Source organism: Rousettus aegyptiacus, unplaced genomic scaffold (assembly GCF_014176215.1).
Source record: "Rousettus aegyptiacus isolate mRouAeg1 unplaced genomic scaffold, mRouAeg1.p scaffold_m13_p_8, whole genome shotgun sequence".
NCBI lineage: Eukaryota > Metazoa > Chordata > Mammalia > Chiroptera > Pteropodidae > Rousettus > Rousettus aegyptiacus.
In genome coordinates, this window is record NW_023416311.1 from 32,098,016 (window position 1) to 32,114,920 (window position 16,905).

General features: G+C 38.8%; 1 protein-coding gene across 1 annotated transcript in view; it reads right to left on the bottom strand.

Moving 5' to 3' along the window:
• Positions 1-16,905, bottom strand: part of MEGF10 (multiple EGF like domains 10) — a 150,182-nt gene that overhangs the window by 32,118 nt on the left and 101,159 nt on the right. Inside the window, exons 8-12 of the mRNA XM_016121940.2 lie at positions 15,962-16,098; positions 10,520-10,732; positions 3,807-3,981; positions 2,390-2,510; positions 1,417-1,580 (exon numbers count right to left, since the gene is read on the bottom strand). Of these exons, the coding sequence (XP_015977426.1) occupies positions 1,417-1,580; positions 2,390-2,510; positions 3,807-3,981; positions 10,520-10,732; positions 15,962-16,098 (810 nt within the window). The remainder of the gene's footprint in view (positions 1-1,416; positions 1,581-2,389; positions 2,511-3,806; positions 3,982-10,519; positions 10,733-15,961; positions 16,099-16,905) is intronic.

The following is a 16,905-nucleotide window of genomic DNA, read 5'->3' on the forward strand; positions in this document are numbered from 1 at the left end:
GGACATGGTCGTTTAGTTTGTGGGAGAGGAGTAGAAATCTCTGCATTCCTTAGCCCTGCTCTTTTGCGACAGATCTTGGCGGGACTGAGGGACAGCACTAAAACTTCCCACACCACCCAAGCACTGAGAAAAACATGAGATGCACAATTACCAAGAGGGAGGTTGAACCTGAGAAGCAGCATAAAATAGGCCATGGGTGTTAGATGGCATAATCATTTGTCTAGAACTTAATAAAATAAAATAAGCAAACCATTTTTTAGGCTCCACTGGTGTTTGATAGGGTCGCATAGGATTTAGCTTTGCTACAATATGAGCTGATTTAGTAATCTGATACACAAAAAGGGAAAAGATTGTGCTAGAGGCTTTGTTTTGTCCACAATCAGGTTGGGAGTGAAAGATGACCCTCGAGCTCATCTTAAGAGCACCGATAATTTGTTCACTGGTGTATGAGGCAGCAAAGCTAACTTAACTTTGTCCTAAGGGTTTGCGGGGAATGGGGTATCCCAGGACAGATCCTGTCTATGGTGGGAGATGGGTTGTACTTAATGAAGGGGAAGTCTGGGGAGAAAAGAGCCTGTGTGGAAGGCTCTTCTCAAGGAGCCCTATTCAGGGGGTCCTCGCGTTATCTTGCTGTCAGATGATCTCTCGCAGGCAGAGAACACACACCATTGAGAGAATGCCGAATGGCTCAGGAGAAAAATGATTGGAAGAAAGAGCAATGGAAAAGAGGGGGAGAAACCATCCACGTGCTTCATTCAGGAAGAGAAACGGCATATCCTATGAAATTCACTTCCCTTTTGCACGCCCCTGTCAACCTGTGGTAGACACAGTATGGGATTTCTAATGACGGACATCTCCAAAGCAGGTCAAGAGCATGGAGTCAGTGTCAGACTAGGGAAATCTTTGGAGATTCTTGTGACTCCAGAGATATTTACATTAAAGGGTGGCTGTTTCCAAACCTTCTTTCATCACCTCAGTGGGCATTTCTGTGACACCATCACCACCCCCTTTCAATTCCTGCCACTTTCCACCCCAAAGGCTGGAGGATTTCCATTATAATGGAAACACAATATTTGGAGAGTTGACAGGCATACACTGCAGTGTTTGACAAATGCTATTGACTGGTTGCCAGGAAGAGATGGGTGTATAAGAATGGAAAAAACAGAGGGGGCGGGGGTGGGAGAACCTGGGTAGAGATGAAGGAAAAGAAAAAAGTGGTTCTACAAAGCTACCTAACCAATTTCCATGTCTACCCCTTTTCCAACCCTCTAGCCACTCTGAGTTCAAACACCTTCATTCTTCTAATAGTTACTGAGGTTTGGTTCACACTCACACACTCTAAGTCAGGAAAATTGCAAAAATAGGCCAACCCTCTGATATGAGGCCTTCCCGGCTGGGGTGCTGGGTTGGTCGTACCTGGCAGGGAAGTTCACACTTCTCCCCTCGCCATCCAGGTGCACAAGTGCAAGTCCCATCCAGGGTGTTGCAGGCTCCGCCGTTGAGGCACTGGCAGGTTAAGTTACAGCCAAAGCCCCATGTGCCGCTGGGACAGCTGATGGAACACTCCACCCCATGCCAGCCTGCCACGGCAAGAACACAAAAGCACATGAGCAAACAAGGCAGCAGGGAGTTTCCTTCTGAGCCTTTCCAAGCTTCTTTCCATTTACAAAATCTTAGACAGGCACGGCAGTGTCCCGAGCCCCAGCACAGAGCACATTGGCTCTGCCACATAAAGTCTCAATCGGAAATGAACAAAAGCACCCCAACAGCTATGCATGTTATGTGATCTGTCACATGGATGCCAACGCTGAGAAGCACTACTGGGCTATGAGGAGAAGAGGCATGGAGTGGGAGCCCCTTGAATGCACAGTGATGCATATCATGGGATGCTGAGTTTTGTTCAGGTCGAGAGAGTGACATATTTATGTGGTATGGAGAAACAAGGTTTGTGTTTGAAAGAACAATCCTGTTTTTAAAGCAGGACCCTGTTAACCATGAACAGTGAGTATTCAGGACCTTGGCTTCTGCAACAACTGTGGATAGACACATTCTGACCCTCACATAAAATTGGTATTTGGCTGCATTTCTTGTCATGACTCCAAGCCAGTGAATTTTGGGGGCATGGACACATGCCTGCTTGGCTCACTCATCCCCAAAGTGCAGAGACTCACAGACTTATGGAGCTGGCAGCGACCTTAGTGATCATCTCCTGTGAGCCTCTTCCCTTGCCTCATGAAAGCAAGAGAGCTTGTGCTGGCTGAGGGGCTTGCTGAGGTCGGGCATCAAATCTTGGCACATTTGGAGCTAAAACACTGGTCAAGGTTACTTTCTTGTGACTTTAGGAGATAACAGGACAAAGATTGGGTAAAAGACTCATTCGTCCACTTACCTGCCTTGCAAGTACAAGACCCGTCCACAGGAGAGCAGACAGCATCATTCTTACAGCCACAGAGAGAGGAACAGTTTACCCCGTAAGTTCCCAGAGGACATGGGGCAGAGCAGTCAGTTCCCTAGACAGGTGCAAACAGGAAAGTGCATGCAATTCTACCAACTGAAAGAAGGCCAACACAAATAAACGAAAATATATCTTGATGATGCTAATTATACTCCCTCTCTAAATTTAACGCATTGCATTTTTAAAAGTTGCCATAATGTCACCACTGTACAAATGTAGATTCAAGAGCAATGCTAGCTAGCCTATGCTTATGATACAGTATTGAATAAGACCCTGAAAAAGCCTGCTGCCTTCATTAGTTTTCCTTCGCGGCAAATACAAAACCTTTTGTCCTTGCTCAGACAAGTAGATATATATGTGTGTGTGTAACAGTAACCGTAGCTGTAAAATTACCATCAATAAATAAACATAAATATGAACTATATGTTAAACTGCAGTGCTTCCGAGACTCCCTTCTGCAATACATAATATGATTAGTGAGTGAAGCAAAGGAACAGCGCGCTCACCAGCAGCACGATTCGACTTATTATCTGACGGTGCGCTTTAGCCATAAAAGTCAGTTGCCAAAGGTGACTGGAGGTCACCTCTTTTAAAAACAGAAGGGACTCTTTAAGACAAGGCCGATTCAAGGGCTCAATCAAGGATTGTGGCATAGGTTAGAAAACCCTGTAAAGATTCTCTCAGCTTAGAGACTTTATGATCCACTTGTTCTGCATTATGTGCTCTGGAATAATCAACATTCTTCAAAGTTTAATGTTCTCTTTAAAATGGGAGAAAATAATTCAAGAGTAACCCATTTTCCTTTAAAATAAAATTTCTAACTCGTAGCTAAGAGATCTTAGAAACCAGGCAAAATTCTGCTCTACTGACAGACAGGCATTTTGGTAAGGTCCAGTTTCTCAAAAAAAATAAATAAATAACTTACATACTACTAACCATTACATGTAAATACATAATAAATATTAATTTGATATATTAAGTGCCTTCAAATTACATGGAATTAAGACAAAAACTGTTGACAATAACACATATCCTACTTGGAAAAGTAATTTCTTTGTTGCCTATTAAACGCAGAATCATTACATAAGGAATAATTAAAATACATCACATTTCATGGCATATATTAACTAAATAATTAAATATTAGTGTCACATTTATAGTTTTACCAGCTTTCCCAGTCATCATTCCAAGGTAATTACATATAACACTTATTACTACTTTCCGTTTTATTCTTTCTCTTAATGATGGGATTGATTTCAGTATATCCATTGTACTTCAGAAAAGGTCATGAAATCGTGGTATCAGTATACCCCCACGTACACCTCCCTATTCCAGAGCCCAAGACACTCACTTTGAATCCTGGGGCACAGGTGCACTTCCCAGTCACACTGTCACAGTCAGCCCCATTTTGGCAGCTGCAGATCTGTTGGCAAGCTTCCCCGTAGAATCCAGGAGAACATGTCTCATTACAGTAGAGTCCCGACCAGCCCGACTTGCAGGCACACTCTCCAGACATGGGGTGACAGCTGAGAGCATGGATGAAAGGAGCAAGTCACTTTCGGGTGAACATGACACCCAAGGCCCAGGCAAACGTTGCTTTAGCTATGATCTCTGAATTTGTGGGTAATTCCACACACAATAATTTAAACTTCATTCCCAGACTTGGTGTGATTTAATTAATTGGCCTAAACCTAACTGATACCACAGAAATGTTGCATGAAATCAGCATTGGGCTCTAAAGGAATGACTGTCACAACTGAGTCCTTTTATCTGAAACTCATTTTGATTTTCATAAGTTGAAAGGTCTGATTCAATAAAAGGTCAGCTCGATGAGATGATCTAAAAGACTCCATCCAATAAGCAACACCAAATCTTTAACCGGGGCGATGTCCAACAAATTCCAAAAGCTGCAGCCTTTTCGGCCTACTTCTTCTCTCAGCGCTCCATACCTGGTGGCGGAGCAGCTGTCTCTACCTGAAACAGCAGTCACACTGACAGGCTAGGCAGCCAGCTGTCGCTCCACAGCAAATGGACACATCAGCTGCGCTAAGATGCACGCATTACTGAGGTTGACTTGACAATAGGGCACTTTGTGGCGCTCAAAACACATGTGCTTCTTACCAAAGGAAAATCTTAACAATCAAATTAGCTCTGCTCACAGTTAGGAGACTGTTAAAGATGGGCTTCCTCCCTTGAGGGAGATAAAACCCTTCCCTCAACTAGGGCCAACAACGAAATCCACTGTCTCAACCAGACATTTGCTAAGGAACCTCTCCTTAGAGAACTGTTCATAGATTTTCTAATCTGGGAAAGAATGATTTTCTGGGAGGGATGAGGATAGAGGATGTAAATCTAGCTGTTCCACTACTCGGGTAACCCTGGTGAAAGCAGACAACCTCTCTGGGCCTGACATCCTACTCTGTCAAGTGAAGGTCTCAGCCGCACCACTGTAGGTTGGATGGTTTTTCCACCATTTTTAGAAATTTATTTAAATATATTTTTTAGGCCCCTACTAAAACTAAGTGCCCACAAGCAAAGACCTAGGCATCTTTCACAAGCATTACTCGGGAAACATGGCATAAAGAAATATCTAAGTACAACTCTATATTTAAGATGGTTACTTGGATATAGAAGATTTGGATTCACAAGACAAGGATTTGAGTCTCAAATCTACTTAGATTTACTCAGATTTACTTATCTGCTATTTATACTTGGGCAAATCACTTATCCTTGAGTAAACTCCTGCCATCTCCCAGGCATCTCGAACGTAGCATGTCATAAAGTGAGCCCACATTCTTTCCTTTCTTTAGTCCTCATTTAGTGTCTATTCCCAATCATCCCCACTAAAGTAATGGCACCACCAATCACTAAGTTCTTATTTAAACCAGAAACCTTGGAGTTATTCTTGATAACTCCTTCTCCCTCATCTCCTTTATCCACTTCATCACTAGGACCTAACTGTCCTAACTCCAAAATATATCTTGAGTCCATCTACATCTCTTCATCCTCACTGTCACTATCCTACTCCAAGCCAATGTCACCCTACACTTCTGAATAGCTGTCCAACTCTTCTCCGTGTCCACTCAAGCCCAATGACCTAAAAAGTAGATCATATTGTTTCATACCCCTTGAAACTCTTCAGAGGCTCCCCACAACACTTAGAATAAAATTCATACAGTTTAATATAGCTAGAGTGACTATGTAATTGTCTAAACCAGGACATTTTTAAGAGTGAAAAGGGAGTTACTAATAAGTACATTAGGACAATAGGCCTGACTGCAATGGATTTATTTTAGTTTGTAAAAGTGTAGGGGCTTCAATTCAAGGGCTGCACATGGGTTATTCCATATGCCTAGAATCCCCACTCTTTCTCCACTCTGCCTCGCTCTCTACATCTTAAGCTTCCAGTTTCAGCGTGAATAGAATCTCTTCTTTAGAGAGGCTTTCCCTGACCACTCGTAATTCAAATAGGTCTCTCCAGTCTTCTTCTTTCATGGCACCCTGCTCTTTCTCTTCATCTTGCTTATCACAGCCTGCAATCTTTTGTTCGTTTTTACGATCTTTTAACTTTGAGCCAGATGAGGGCAAGAATTAAGTGCATTGTGTTACCTGTCCCTGGAGCACGCAGGCCCGCAGTAAACGCCAATGGAATGAATGAGTGAAAATGTCACAGCTGATGTGCAGTGGGATCTGACTCCAGAGATCTTGCTTTCACACACCAATCTGCTTCCCCTGATATCTCTGAGTCATCCAGTAATGTTAAATTATAATCTGTATGTATGCATACAAAGGCAAAATTTCTCCTAAATTTAGTTTTTAAAATATGAAAGTCATGGCTTAAAGGGAATCACCATTATTTACCGGGAACACTCACTTATATGACATTTATGATGATATTGTAAGTGAATGCACTGACTAGCAGCTAGTATTCACTGAGCTTGACTATGTGCTAACACCATGCTCAGCAATCCACATGCATTATTAATTTAATCTTCACAACCATTCTAAGAGTTAGGTATGATCCCATTTTATAACTGAGGGGACAGAAATCTAATAAGAGTAGTTTCTTCAGTCTCACACAGGCAGTGACAAATTCAAATTCGAAACTCAGATTTATTTACGTGTTTTTACATCAAAGAAAAAGGAACTTTAATTGCAGATTGCTAGGAAGGCTAGATATGAAAAATAATTGCTAATATTTAGGATATAGCTTAGAGAAAAGCTTAGCGGGACCCATAAAAGCCTGTATTGTGCAAAAGGCCGGGACAAATTTAAATTTAAAATTGGGAGAACAAAAAAAAATTATTAAAGCAATGGCTTGGTTAAAGTAGTTTACCTTATCTAAACATACCACTTTTACTAGAAAATATTACTTTATATTAAAAAGAAGAAAATTTTCATGGCATAGATATAAATGTTAAATAAAATAGACAATTTGGGGGCTGGGAATTGAACTATGCTAGAGTCAGACAGAGAAATTGATATTCAATGCCCCACAGTGAGCATTAGTGCAGCACACTGGTTCTCAGATTGATTGACACCAAAATTAGTATTCTGCAATTTGTAATTAGGTGTATGAAGCCCGAGCACTTTAGAGCCATTTGATGTGTTCTCATGCAGGCAGCTTAATTGGTAATGAGATTTACTTGTTGATGTTAGAGCAGCATATAAGAGGCTGAAGGGTAATATACTCTTATCTGGTTCTTTTCTAAAGAACGGGTTGCTTTGTGTATATGAAAATGGGATTATATACATATAGGAATACCCATCATTTTATACAAATATATAACTAGATATAAATCTTCTAGTGGATTTTCAATTTAAAAATTAAATTATTATACAAGTCTGTCCAATGAAATACTGGTTAAAATAGAATGAATTATTGAGATTCCTTTGATTCATTTCCTTAGATGTTTCTAATGGTCAAATGTAGTGACAATTAGGTGGAATTTGCAAATAGGCTCATACTGATTGCCCACAGCTCTTAAATGTCCTCATTAACAAGAGCTAATATGTATATCTCATACAGAATCTTAATAAATGTCAAATTTTATTTTCAAATAAAATTATTTTTTATCAATTGATTTTTATCAAATTTGACTGTTATCAAATGATCAAAATCATTTTCACCATAGAAGTTAGTTTTCAGTTGAAAAGTCCAGATCATGGTGAGTGTCTTTAGTCTCTATGATAGTGCAGTCATTTAAAAACTAATATCACCCGTTAATATACTTAAATCCATTTCAACTCTGTGAAAGATTGAAAAATAAGAATGGCTACAAATTCTTCATAACTTCTCCTATCAAGAGGCGGAGTATATTGAATCTGGACTTCGTTGTGTGACCTGCTTTGTCTACAGGAATGTTAGTAAATGTGACATAACCAAATCCTCAAAGTGTGTGCAGGTTGGAGCTTGCCCTGTCTCTTACTGCTTTTGGAAGCCAATCATATAGAGAAGTCCAGGGCTAACTTGTTAGATGCTGGGGACTTATGGCTCAGTCACCCCTATCACCCAGCCAAATACTAGTAGACAGGTGAGTGAGGAATTCCAGGCCCAATCAGACTCTAATTGATCTGCCAGGTGAACACAGGGAGATGAGCAGAAGAACCACCAAGCTGAACCCAGCCCAAAGAGTCAAGCAAAAAATCATCAGCTAGTAAATAATCATTTTATACCACTAAATGTAGGGTAGTTGCTTTTTTTTTTTTTTTTAAGCAGCAAAAGCTAACCGATACAAACCCCTACCCAAATATATGGCTGCAATATATGTCAAGGTGTACATTCATAGAACTCAAAAATTTACCTAAAGAAAATGTAAACTAGTAGTTTGCATGGCCTTATTTATCTCTTTAATTAGCTTTTAGGATAAATATAAATTATGAATTATGTAATAGCAAGTTCTTCTTGTTTGTCTAAATGGTGAAATGAACAAGCTAGACTTTCAATTAATACAAAGATTCTATGCCTTTTGGTTCAGAGGAAGCTTATGTTTTTAGAAATTTTACATGGAAGTTCAAGATATAAGAATTGGATGGTTCCAACTGCAAATTGAACAAGACAGAGTCATATAATTGACTTTCGATTGGTTTTAAGAGAACTTTGCAAAAGCTAATTTTTAAAAGTAGCTTTCATTATTTAGGAAACCACTTCATAGGCAATTTGTTTTTTAATCTTCTGATTACTTGTTATACATTATTAGACAGATTTTAGTGTTCTTTTGACCTACATGATTGTCAAATAATTTCATGTACAGTTAGCTCTCCACAACTATGGGTTTCATATCTCAGATTCAACCAAATACAGATTGAAAACATTTGGGAAAAAAATTCCAGAAAGTTCCAAAAAGCAAAACTTGCATTTGCCACATAAGGAGCGCTACATAAATCCATGCAAATGAAATGAAGTGTAGGCATACCCTGCTGTAGCCTATATACAAACATAGGTTATATGCAAATACTATGCTTCTATTTCATATAAGAAACTTGAGCATCTGTGGATTTAGTGCCCATGGATGGTCCTAGAACTAGCCTCCAAAGATACTGAGGGATAATTGTACTTCTCTGTTTAAGCGTATCTGCTTAGGTACACATGACCTATGTTAAAATTATTTGATTGATGTCAATCAAATAACTATCCACTTGTACCTGCCACTACTAACATGGTACCCAATTTCAACAAAACCAACATTTTCTCTACTTCTCCAGCTCTTCTCATAGCAGAGCTCCTTTGCATATGTCTAATAACCTTTTTGATTTCAGGCTGTGTCTACACACAGTGAAATGGCATACTTGTATAAAAAAGTTTTAACTATCACTACATGAGGCTTATCTTTTGCTGGGACAAGTCTTACTGCAGGAAAATTAGCCAAACTTATGACTTGTCCCTATTCCTGTCAGCTCCTTAAACATTGCAGAGGTTAAAAACAAGCAAACAAACAAATAAAATTCTGTGGAAAGCATTAATTTTTACTGCCCAAGTGTTTGTTTAACCTTTTCATGTAAAGCATGGCAGTATTTTCCAACTTAAAAAAAAAAATTGACTAAGGTAGCTTACAAAGTTGCTTGAGATTCATTAAAAATACACTTCTTTGATATGTCCCACTAAAATCTCTCTCTCTCTTTCTCTCTCTCTCTCTCTTACACACACACACACACGCGCGCACACACACACACACACACACACACACAATGGTTTAAAGAAGAGACCAACCACAAGCTTCTGCTTACTTTTAACTTTGGTATATTTGAGACCTGATGTATCTACACATTATCTTTTAGAAGCATAAATGAAGTAACAGCTGTGCTGAATGCAAATCAAAGTAAATCTTGTAACGTCTGAACTGCTATATGATGCAGTACATTTTTGTCAAATTTAACTTTTCCAGCAATCTGCCAAGGAGGCCCAGAATTCCAAGTGATATATATCTGGTCCTTGGGGAAGGGAGAGGAAGTTGCGAGGTGGAAAGATATTTTCAGGGCTAGACATAGTACAGTACGGTGGGTGGGATCATAGTTTCCTGTTCCTAAATTCTTCGAAAGATTTTTGAGCTAAAAGACCCCTGCGAGTTCTATGTCAGAGTAATCAGTTCTGAAAACATATTTCACATGTGACAGCCATATGTGAAGCACTTTCACCAGTACACTTCCTCTCCACACAGATGTTCTGTCAAGTAAAAGATGTTGCCGTGAGAATCATTTTAGTGATATTTTTACATACTAAGCTGGGCTTACCCTGTGTCTCTCATTGCATCTTTGCTTCTAAGGGAATGTCACAGAATCCCTCTCTTAGGAAAACATTCTAGTAACATCAGTAAATTTAATCTTTGCTAGTGGCCATTAACAGAGAATAGAATCTAATATCCACCCACAACCATCTAACAATTGTAACACTATTGACTTGCTCCATCCTCCCCCCGCCCCCGCCAAGTACAAAGGCCTTCCATTTACTTAGTGGTTCCTGCCCAGGATGCCCCAGAGGCTGAAGCAGTCTTAGGGTGGGAATCTCTCTGCCAATCTCTCTTTCCAAATAGTGAACACTTCCTTGCAGGGGCAACCGAGCCTCACCTGTGTGTGTTTTCCAGGTGGCAGGGGCACCGCTTGTCACATTTAATTCCGTAGAGTCCTTCTGGACACAGGCGTGCCTCACAGCGCTCACCAGAAAAGCCTGCTTCGCAGAGGCACGAGCCACTCACGTGATAACACTTCCCTCCATTGACACACTGGCAGGTCTCAGCACAGCGAGCTCCATATGTACCAACGGGACACTCATCCTGGCATCTATCAAGCAGGTGAAAGCGTAAGATAGATTAGTTAGAACCATGTGAAAACAGTCAATTCAGATAGGCATTGTTACATATAAATCAAAACTACTTTTGGGACTTGATGTTTGTTTAGTGATTGTACCTTTACAGCAATATGACCTGTTCAAAGAAATAACAAATACAAAATTATAAGCTTGGGAAATGAAGCATGTTTTGTATATAGTGTTTGCCAAAGGTGTATATAGCTTTTTAGTAGATATCAGGAAAGGGAGAAAATAAATTATCCAAATGTTAGTTCCATCTCAGAATTAGGAAATCAAAAAATGTTTTCCCCATTCCAAAGAGAAAACTTGGTAGCAAATTTGAAACTAATTTTAATTCCGTTGGCTTTCATGCGGACATTAATTTTTAATCTCAGCCACATGGCTGCTTTTTTCAAAGCTGAATGGTAATCATTGCTCCTCATTTAGAAAGTTATATAACTAATAAACAAAGTCCTCTTTAGATTAGGGAAAGTCTGAGCTATTGCAATCAGGCCCTCAGCTCTGAGTCTGGGGAGCAGCAGGAGCTGGTAGGTTGTAGGAAGGCTTGGGATTTTCTAATGCGAAAGTTTTGTTAAGCGGGATTTTGTCCTCTGTAGGGAAGAAGGGCTGCCAAATGAAAAGGAAGAAATATCAGACCTCAAAAATTCACTTTATTATCTTTTAAAAAATGACATTAGAGCTCAGTCCCAGAGAAAGGGCATGCTCCAAGTAAGCTGGGTCAGGTAGGAAGCTGAGTTGTTAGAAGGAATAATGATAGAGAACAGAAAATTATCATTGCTCAACAGAAAGCAGGACTAGTTTTCAGCCAGCCCAGTATCTTTTGGGCCAGGCAAGGTGACTTGATGGAGCTTTCTGCAGCAGGAGCACTACCTGTGGAGGGAGAGGGAGCCGGGGTCTCATGTAGCTGAGCACTCGACACTAGTAGGGTAACACTTTGTGCGTCTTAGCCACCACTTCCTACATGGCTCTCTATTAGATAAGTTCTGAAGTACTGCACTAACATTTAGCATAAAAATCAGATGTGTGCTTTAAAGTTACACATAAGTCTACCAATTTTTAGACCAGAGTATTTTTTAAAGGTACTCTATTTTTAACTTGTTAGATGCTTTAACAATCCAAGTCCCTTAGTTTATTCCTTAAAGATGTAAACTTCAGAGAAAGAAATGCTGAGGTACAATAATGTGGTCTCATCATGGCTCTGCCAAATGCTGGCAAGACAACTTTGCAACCTGTTGCAAGTCAATATACATATATATATATATATATATATAAACCAGACAAGATGAAATAATATTGCTTTCTCCCTTTAACATGGATTTGAAAACAAAACCAAATGCTAAGCATTGGACTGCATGCTTTAACTTAGTAAATAGCACAGCTCATAAAACGGGTATAGCTCGGAAGCCTGTAAAAGTGTCAGCTACCAAATGATGGGCAACCAGTATGTGTATTTTACCATGTCTTGGCAGAGGCGTCCTTTTCTCGGGGAAAACAATATTCAAAATAGCTGGTCCTGACCCTATTTATCTTTCTAATGTATAATTAAATATACTACTAGTTTGTGTTATAAATGGCAAAAAGCCATTTTCATTTTACTTACTCAAGTGCCAGGATATAAACCTTGGTTCACATTCCTCCTTCTTTTTTGTCAATATTGCACTTGTAAGAGAATCCTGTTAATAATAGTTGTGTCTATTTCCATCTACCAAACCAAAATGGTAGGGTATCTTTCTAGAAGTAGTCATTTTTTCATCTTGAAAATAAACATGATCATGAAGTAGCTTCATCCTTTCTGATTGGCTGAGTTAAAAGTCTTTGTCAAGTGATCTTATCTCCCTTTATGGGTCTTCTAACAAAAAGAAGCATCATTTCCCAGGGAATTTTATGACCTTAAGTGTTGTTTTTGTGGTCCTAAGCAGAACAAGAAATGGTATCTTAGGAACCAGTAAAAGAGGAAATATATTTTCTTAGGAGAGATGACAGAGAGGCAGATAAAGATATAACAATAAATATTGGCTATGGTAGAAATATGGAAATTTGGAGTTTCTATATATTTTTTAGATTTTGGACAATGCCCTGGAATTGGAGAAAATGGATAAGAATTAAGTAAAGACAAACTAATAAAACATGACACCAATCTGCAAACCAGTGAGAGTCACAGGCTTGCTTTAATACCATTTCGATTATTATATTACATCTTATTATAAACTTATGGAAAAGGAGATGAGTTGGCATATAAGGAGCGGTAGCTTCTCTTTCTCCCTTGTCCTTATAAACATGTCCCTCCCTAGAGTGAGTGGAATAATTGGGCCAAACGATGATTTAGTGTGAACGAATCGCATTCCTCATTAAACTTGGGAGCGGTGGATCTGCCCCCTGCCTTTCAGACATCTGGAACTGCTGCACTGGAGAAAATATAAAAAGCGCTGGGCAAGAGCCAACTTTTCCTCAGTCCTAGAAACAGGAAAGAGTGCCCCCACTGAAGACCAACGCTGCATCTCCCCAATTCCTGTCTATTATTTCTGACTTTACCTCCTCTCACTCACATTCTTCTTCACTTTGAGGGTGGTGCAGACTGAAGCATGGCAGGAGAATCTTGGGTTTCACCTTGATGGAGTCATCTAATTGATTGATTTACAGATCTGTCCATCCAGCTAACTCTTATGGAGCATCAATTATGTACATGGACCCCAGCTAAGCCAGGAAAGGCCTGAGTGATTCCATGACAACCCATTAGCATTTAAAACACATTTTTAACCCCTGTGGAAGAATTTTTGTGAAGATCTGGAAACTATCCTCTCTTTACTCTTGCTTGTCTGTGCCACTTTACATTTCCCTTATCACAATGTCCTCTCAACCTTTTCACAAATCCCAAAGCCTATTATTTGTGTATCCCATGAGCAGCTCTGCCTGCCTACGAGGTGCCTGTTTTGTGTTTTCTGTTTGCCTGCTGTCTGGGAGAGCTGTTCCCACATCCTGGGAATGCTTTGCTGGAAATGGCAGTGGTGGTACCTGCTCCTGCAGGCAGCATCCCTCCAGCCTAACCTCAGTGATCGAGTTACTCTGACTCCTCAAAAGGAGAAATGGCACGTTGAGACCCCATGCCCTTTCCCCACACCTCCAGCCACAAATTGCCCCATAACCACGCATTTTTTTCCTTTCATAGCAATAAATGTGCTATTGTCATTGAATGTGTATATCTGTGCGAACTCTAGAAACCAGATGGGCACAGCCTAATTGAAAACAGAGAGCAGACATCAGCTCATCAGAAAAACAATAGTTACAAGAACACCCCAAGAAGCAAGTTCCCTCTTCATTTTCTTTATCTTTCTCTGGCTCTTTTCTTCCTTGTCTCAGATCTAAAATTCACCTGAAGATGAGCTGTTATTCTTTTTCCCTGTTCTCCAAATAAGATAAGCAGAGCATGTGCCTTATATGTTAATTGTTTTTGCATTGTCTCAAATTCGAGACTTAAATCCCTAGAGGGCAAATAACAATTATATTTAAATTTTTAGTGCCCTAAAATATTACACAATGATCTAGGATTCTATGTGGTCCTGTGCATCTCCTTTCCTGACTCATCTTTCTATAACAAGACTTTAATGCCACATGGATCCAGAACTCATCTAACAATCACATACATCCATACGACCATAAACCAGGACATAGATCACAAACGCTGTCTGAGTAGCCTAATTACATGTTTTGAAAGCCATGTACTAAAGGTGTCAATAATTTATAACATCAAAAAATTGAAAGGAAAATAATTATATCAATGACAAAAGATGAAAAAGCCTTTAATGAAATTAAACAGATATTACTAACAAAAGTTCCTAATAAAAAATAGGGATCAATAAAACCACTGGAGCATGAAAAGACAGTTTACTAAGAAACAATAATAAACATGCAGCTATACTGAAGCCATTTCCTATAAAAATAGGAACAATGCAGGAATTCCTACTTTTATCAATTTTTGCCAACATTGATTTAAAAGTTTTAATTAATGTAATAATAATTCAAGGAAATGAAATAATTATTATAAATATTAAAACAAAAAGAAATTAACATCTTTATTTGCACATGATGAAATAACTTTACCGTTGGCTAAAAATAACATTAGAGTTAACTTATAAAAGTCATAAAATTAGACCAGAATTTTAGAAAGAAAAAAAAGGGAAGAAGTTTGAAGGAATTCTTAGCTCAGATATCACCAAAAAATGATAGCTAATATTTATACAGTTCTTAAACATTACTCAAATTGATAATCACTAGGATTCACATAGCTCATAGAAATCACCCAACTATAATAATAGCTAATATTTATAACTCCTAGCACTGTTCTAAATGCTTTGATATACTTACTTAATCCTTATAGCAATCCTAAAGAAAAGTAAAATTATTTTCTGAATATTACAGATAAAGCTGTTTTTAAAGACATGGGTTCCAAAATCTTTGTTTTTAGCCATTATACTCTTTTACCTCTCAAGTCTCTTTTGCAAAATTTTACACTCACATCCAATGAACTTGTTTATCTAATCTTCCAGGATATAACAGATTAGAGAGCAAATTAAAAGACCGAAGGTGAGTAAAACTCTCTGGGGTTAACACTTTACCATCTAATACAAAAAATGACCAACAGTGAATGTAAGAATCACGTGAGCACAGTCATTTGTTCTGATTTCATGTGGACCAAGAGCCCTATAAGTCCCATCAGATCTTATTCTATCGCTACCACACAATAAAATGACTGATATTCTTAACAGAATACTGAATCATAAGAAGATAATATTATGTCCAACATACTTTTTAAAGATACCTAAGTACATGTGCCATTTAAAAATAAATCTATCAAAAAGTTTAAAAGGTAAAAAGTTTGGTGCTTGAAGTGGCTGTCCTAAACACTCAACTGTTTAGAATGACATATTCATCGTGGTTTCTGAATGGCTGATATATTATTATTATGAAATATTATTAATATTATTAATGCTTTCTGTTCATCTTGAATTCACCGTCACTCTCTATGACTCAGTTTCTATGCAGAGTTGGGAAAGAATCTGTCAAACACACTGATACCTTATAGATAGACGCTTCTGGAATATTATAGAATAGTAACAGACACATGGTAGCGGAAGTGTCCCCTAAACTCTTCAAGCTTTCCTTTCATACCATTACAAACGGAGAAATACAAGACTGTCCCTCACCGTTCTCCTGTGTATCCTCGACTGCAGTGACATTGGCCGGTGGTGGCATCACACGTCCCTCCATTATGGCACTGACATTCTTGTGAACAGTTCTTTCCAAAGCGACCCTCAGGGCAAGGCTGGCCACACACTGTGCCCTGCATTCAAAGAGATTTGGAAAATGAGATGGGCCTCCTGCCAGAGAAAGGCCAGAGGAGGAGGAGGAAAGAGAAGAAAAATAAAGGGAAGAAGCGGCACAGAAATGGGGCCGCAAGACAATTAAATGGAGGAGATTTTAGAACACAGAACCTCTTCATCATCTTAAAAATGTTAGAAATTTGAAATTGGCTTATTTACTTAGTAAGCCTAAATGTCAAAATAGATTCAAAGATGTCAGAATAGTGATCTTAAAAAACACCCATATTAAAAAACTAAAGCTTAAGATAGAGTTACATCAGATTATTAGGATAACTTAAGGAATTTATAAATCCACCTATGTGTTCTTCCTTGTGTCTTACACGTACAAGAAGTCGACAATACTTATTGAGCATCCATTACATACACAGCAACATCTGGTGCAAATGGATCATCCAAATGCTTTACCATATGTTCTGGAGAAAATACACATTATCATTGGCTTTGTTTCTTATAATATGAATAATGTAAAATAGAAATTTTGTGTACCTGAATTAACAATAATATTGCCTTAGAAATGTTACTTCTATAGGAATGAACTTAGACATGTTATTTCAGAAGAAAAACACTTTTATTTTCAGCAGGTTCAACAGACTTTGCTGGGTCGAGGTCAATAAGAAAGTTTATTTCCTGGAGAGAAAAATCAAGAGAGTAACTTGGACATGTCTCCTCACCCTAGAGGCTGTCCATCTTGTCAGGCACTGTCATATTTATTTCAATGCTATATGGGAAAGAATAAGATACTGCACCAATAAACCTAGGAAATTACT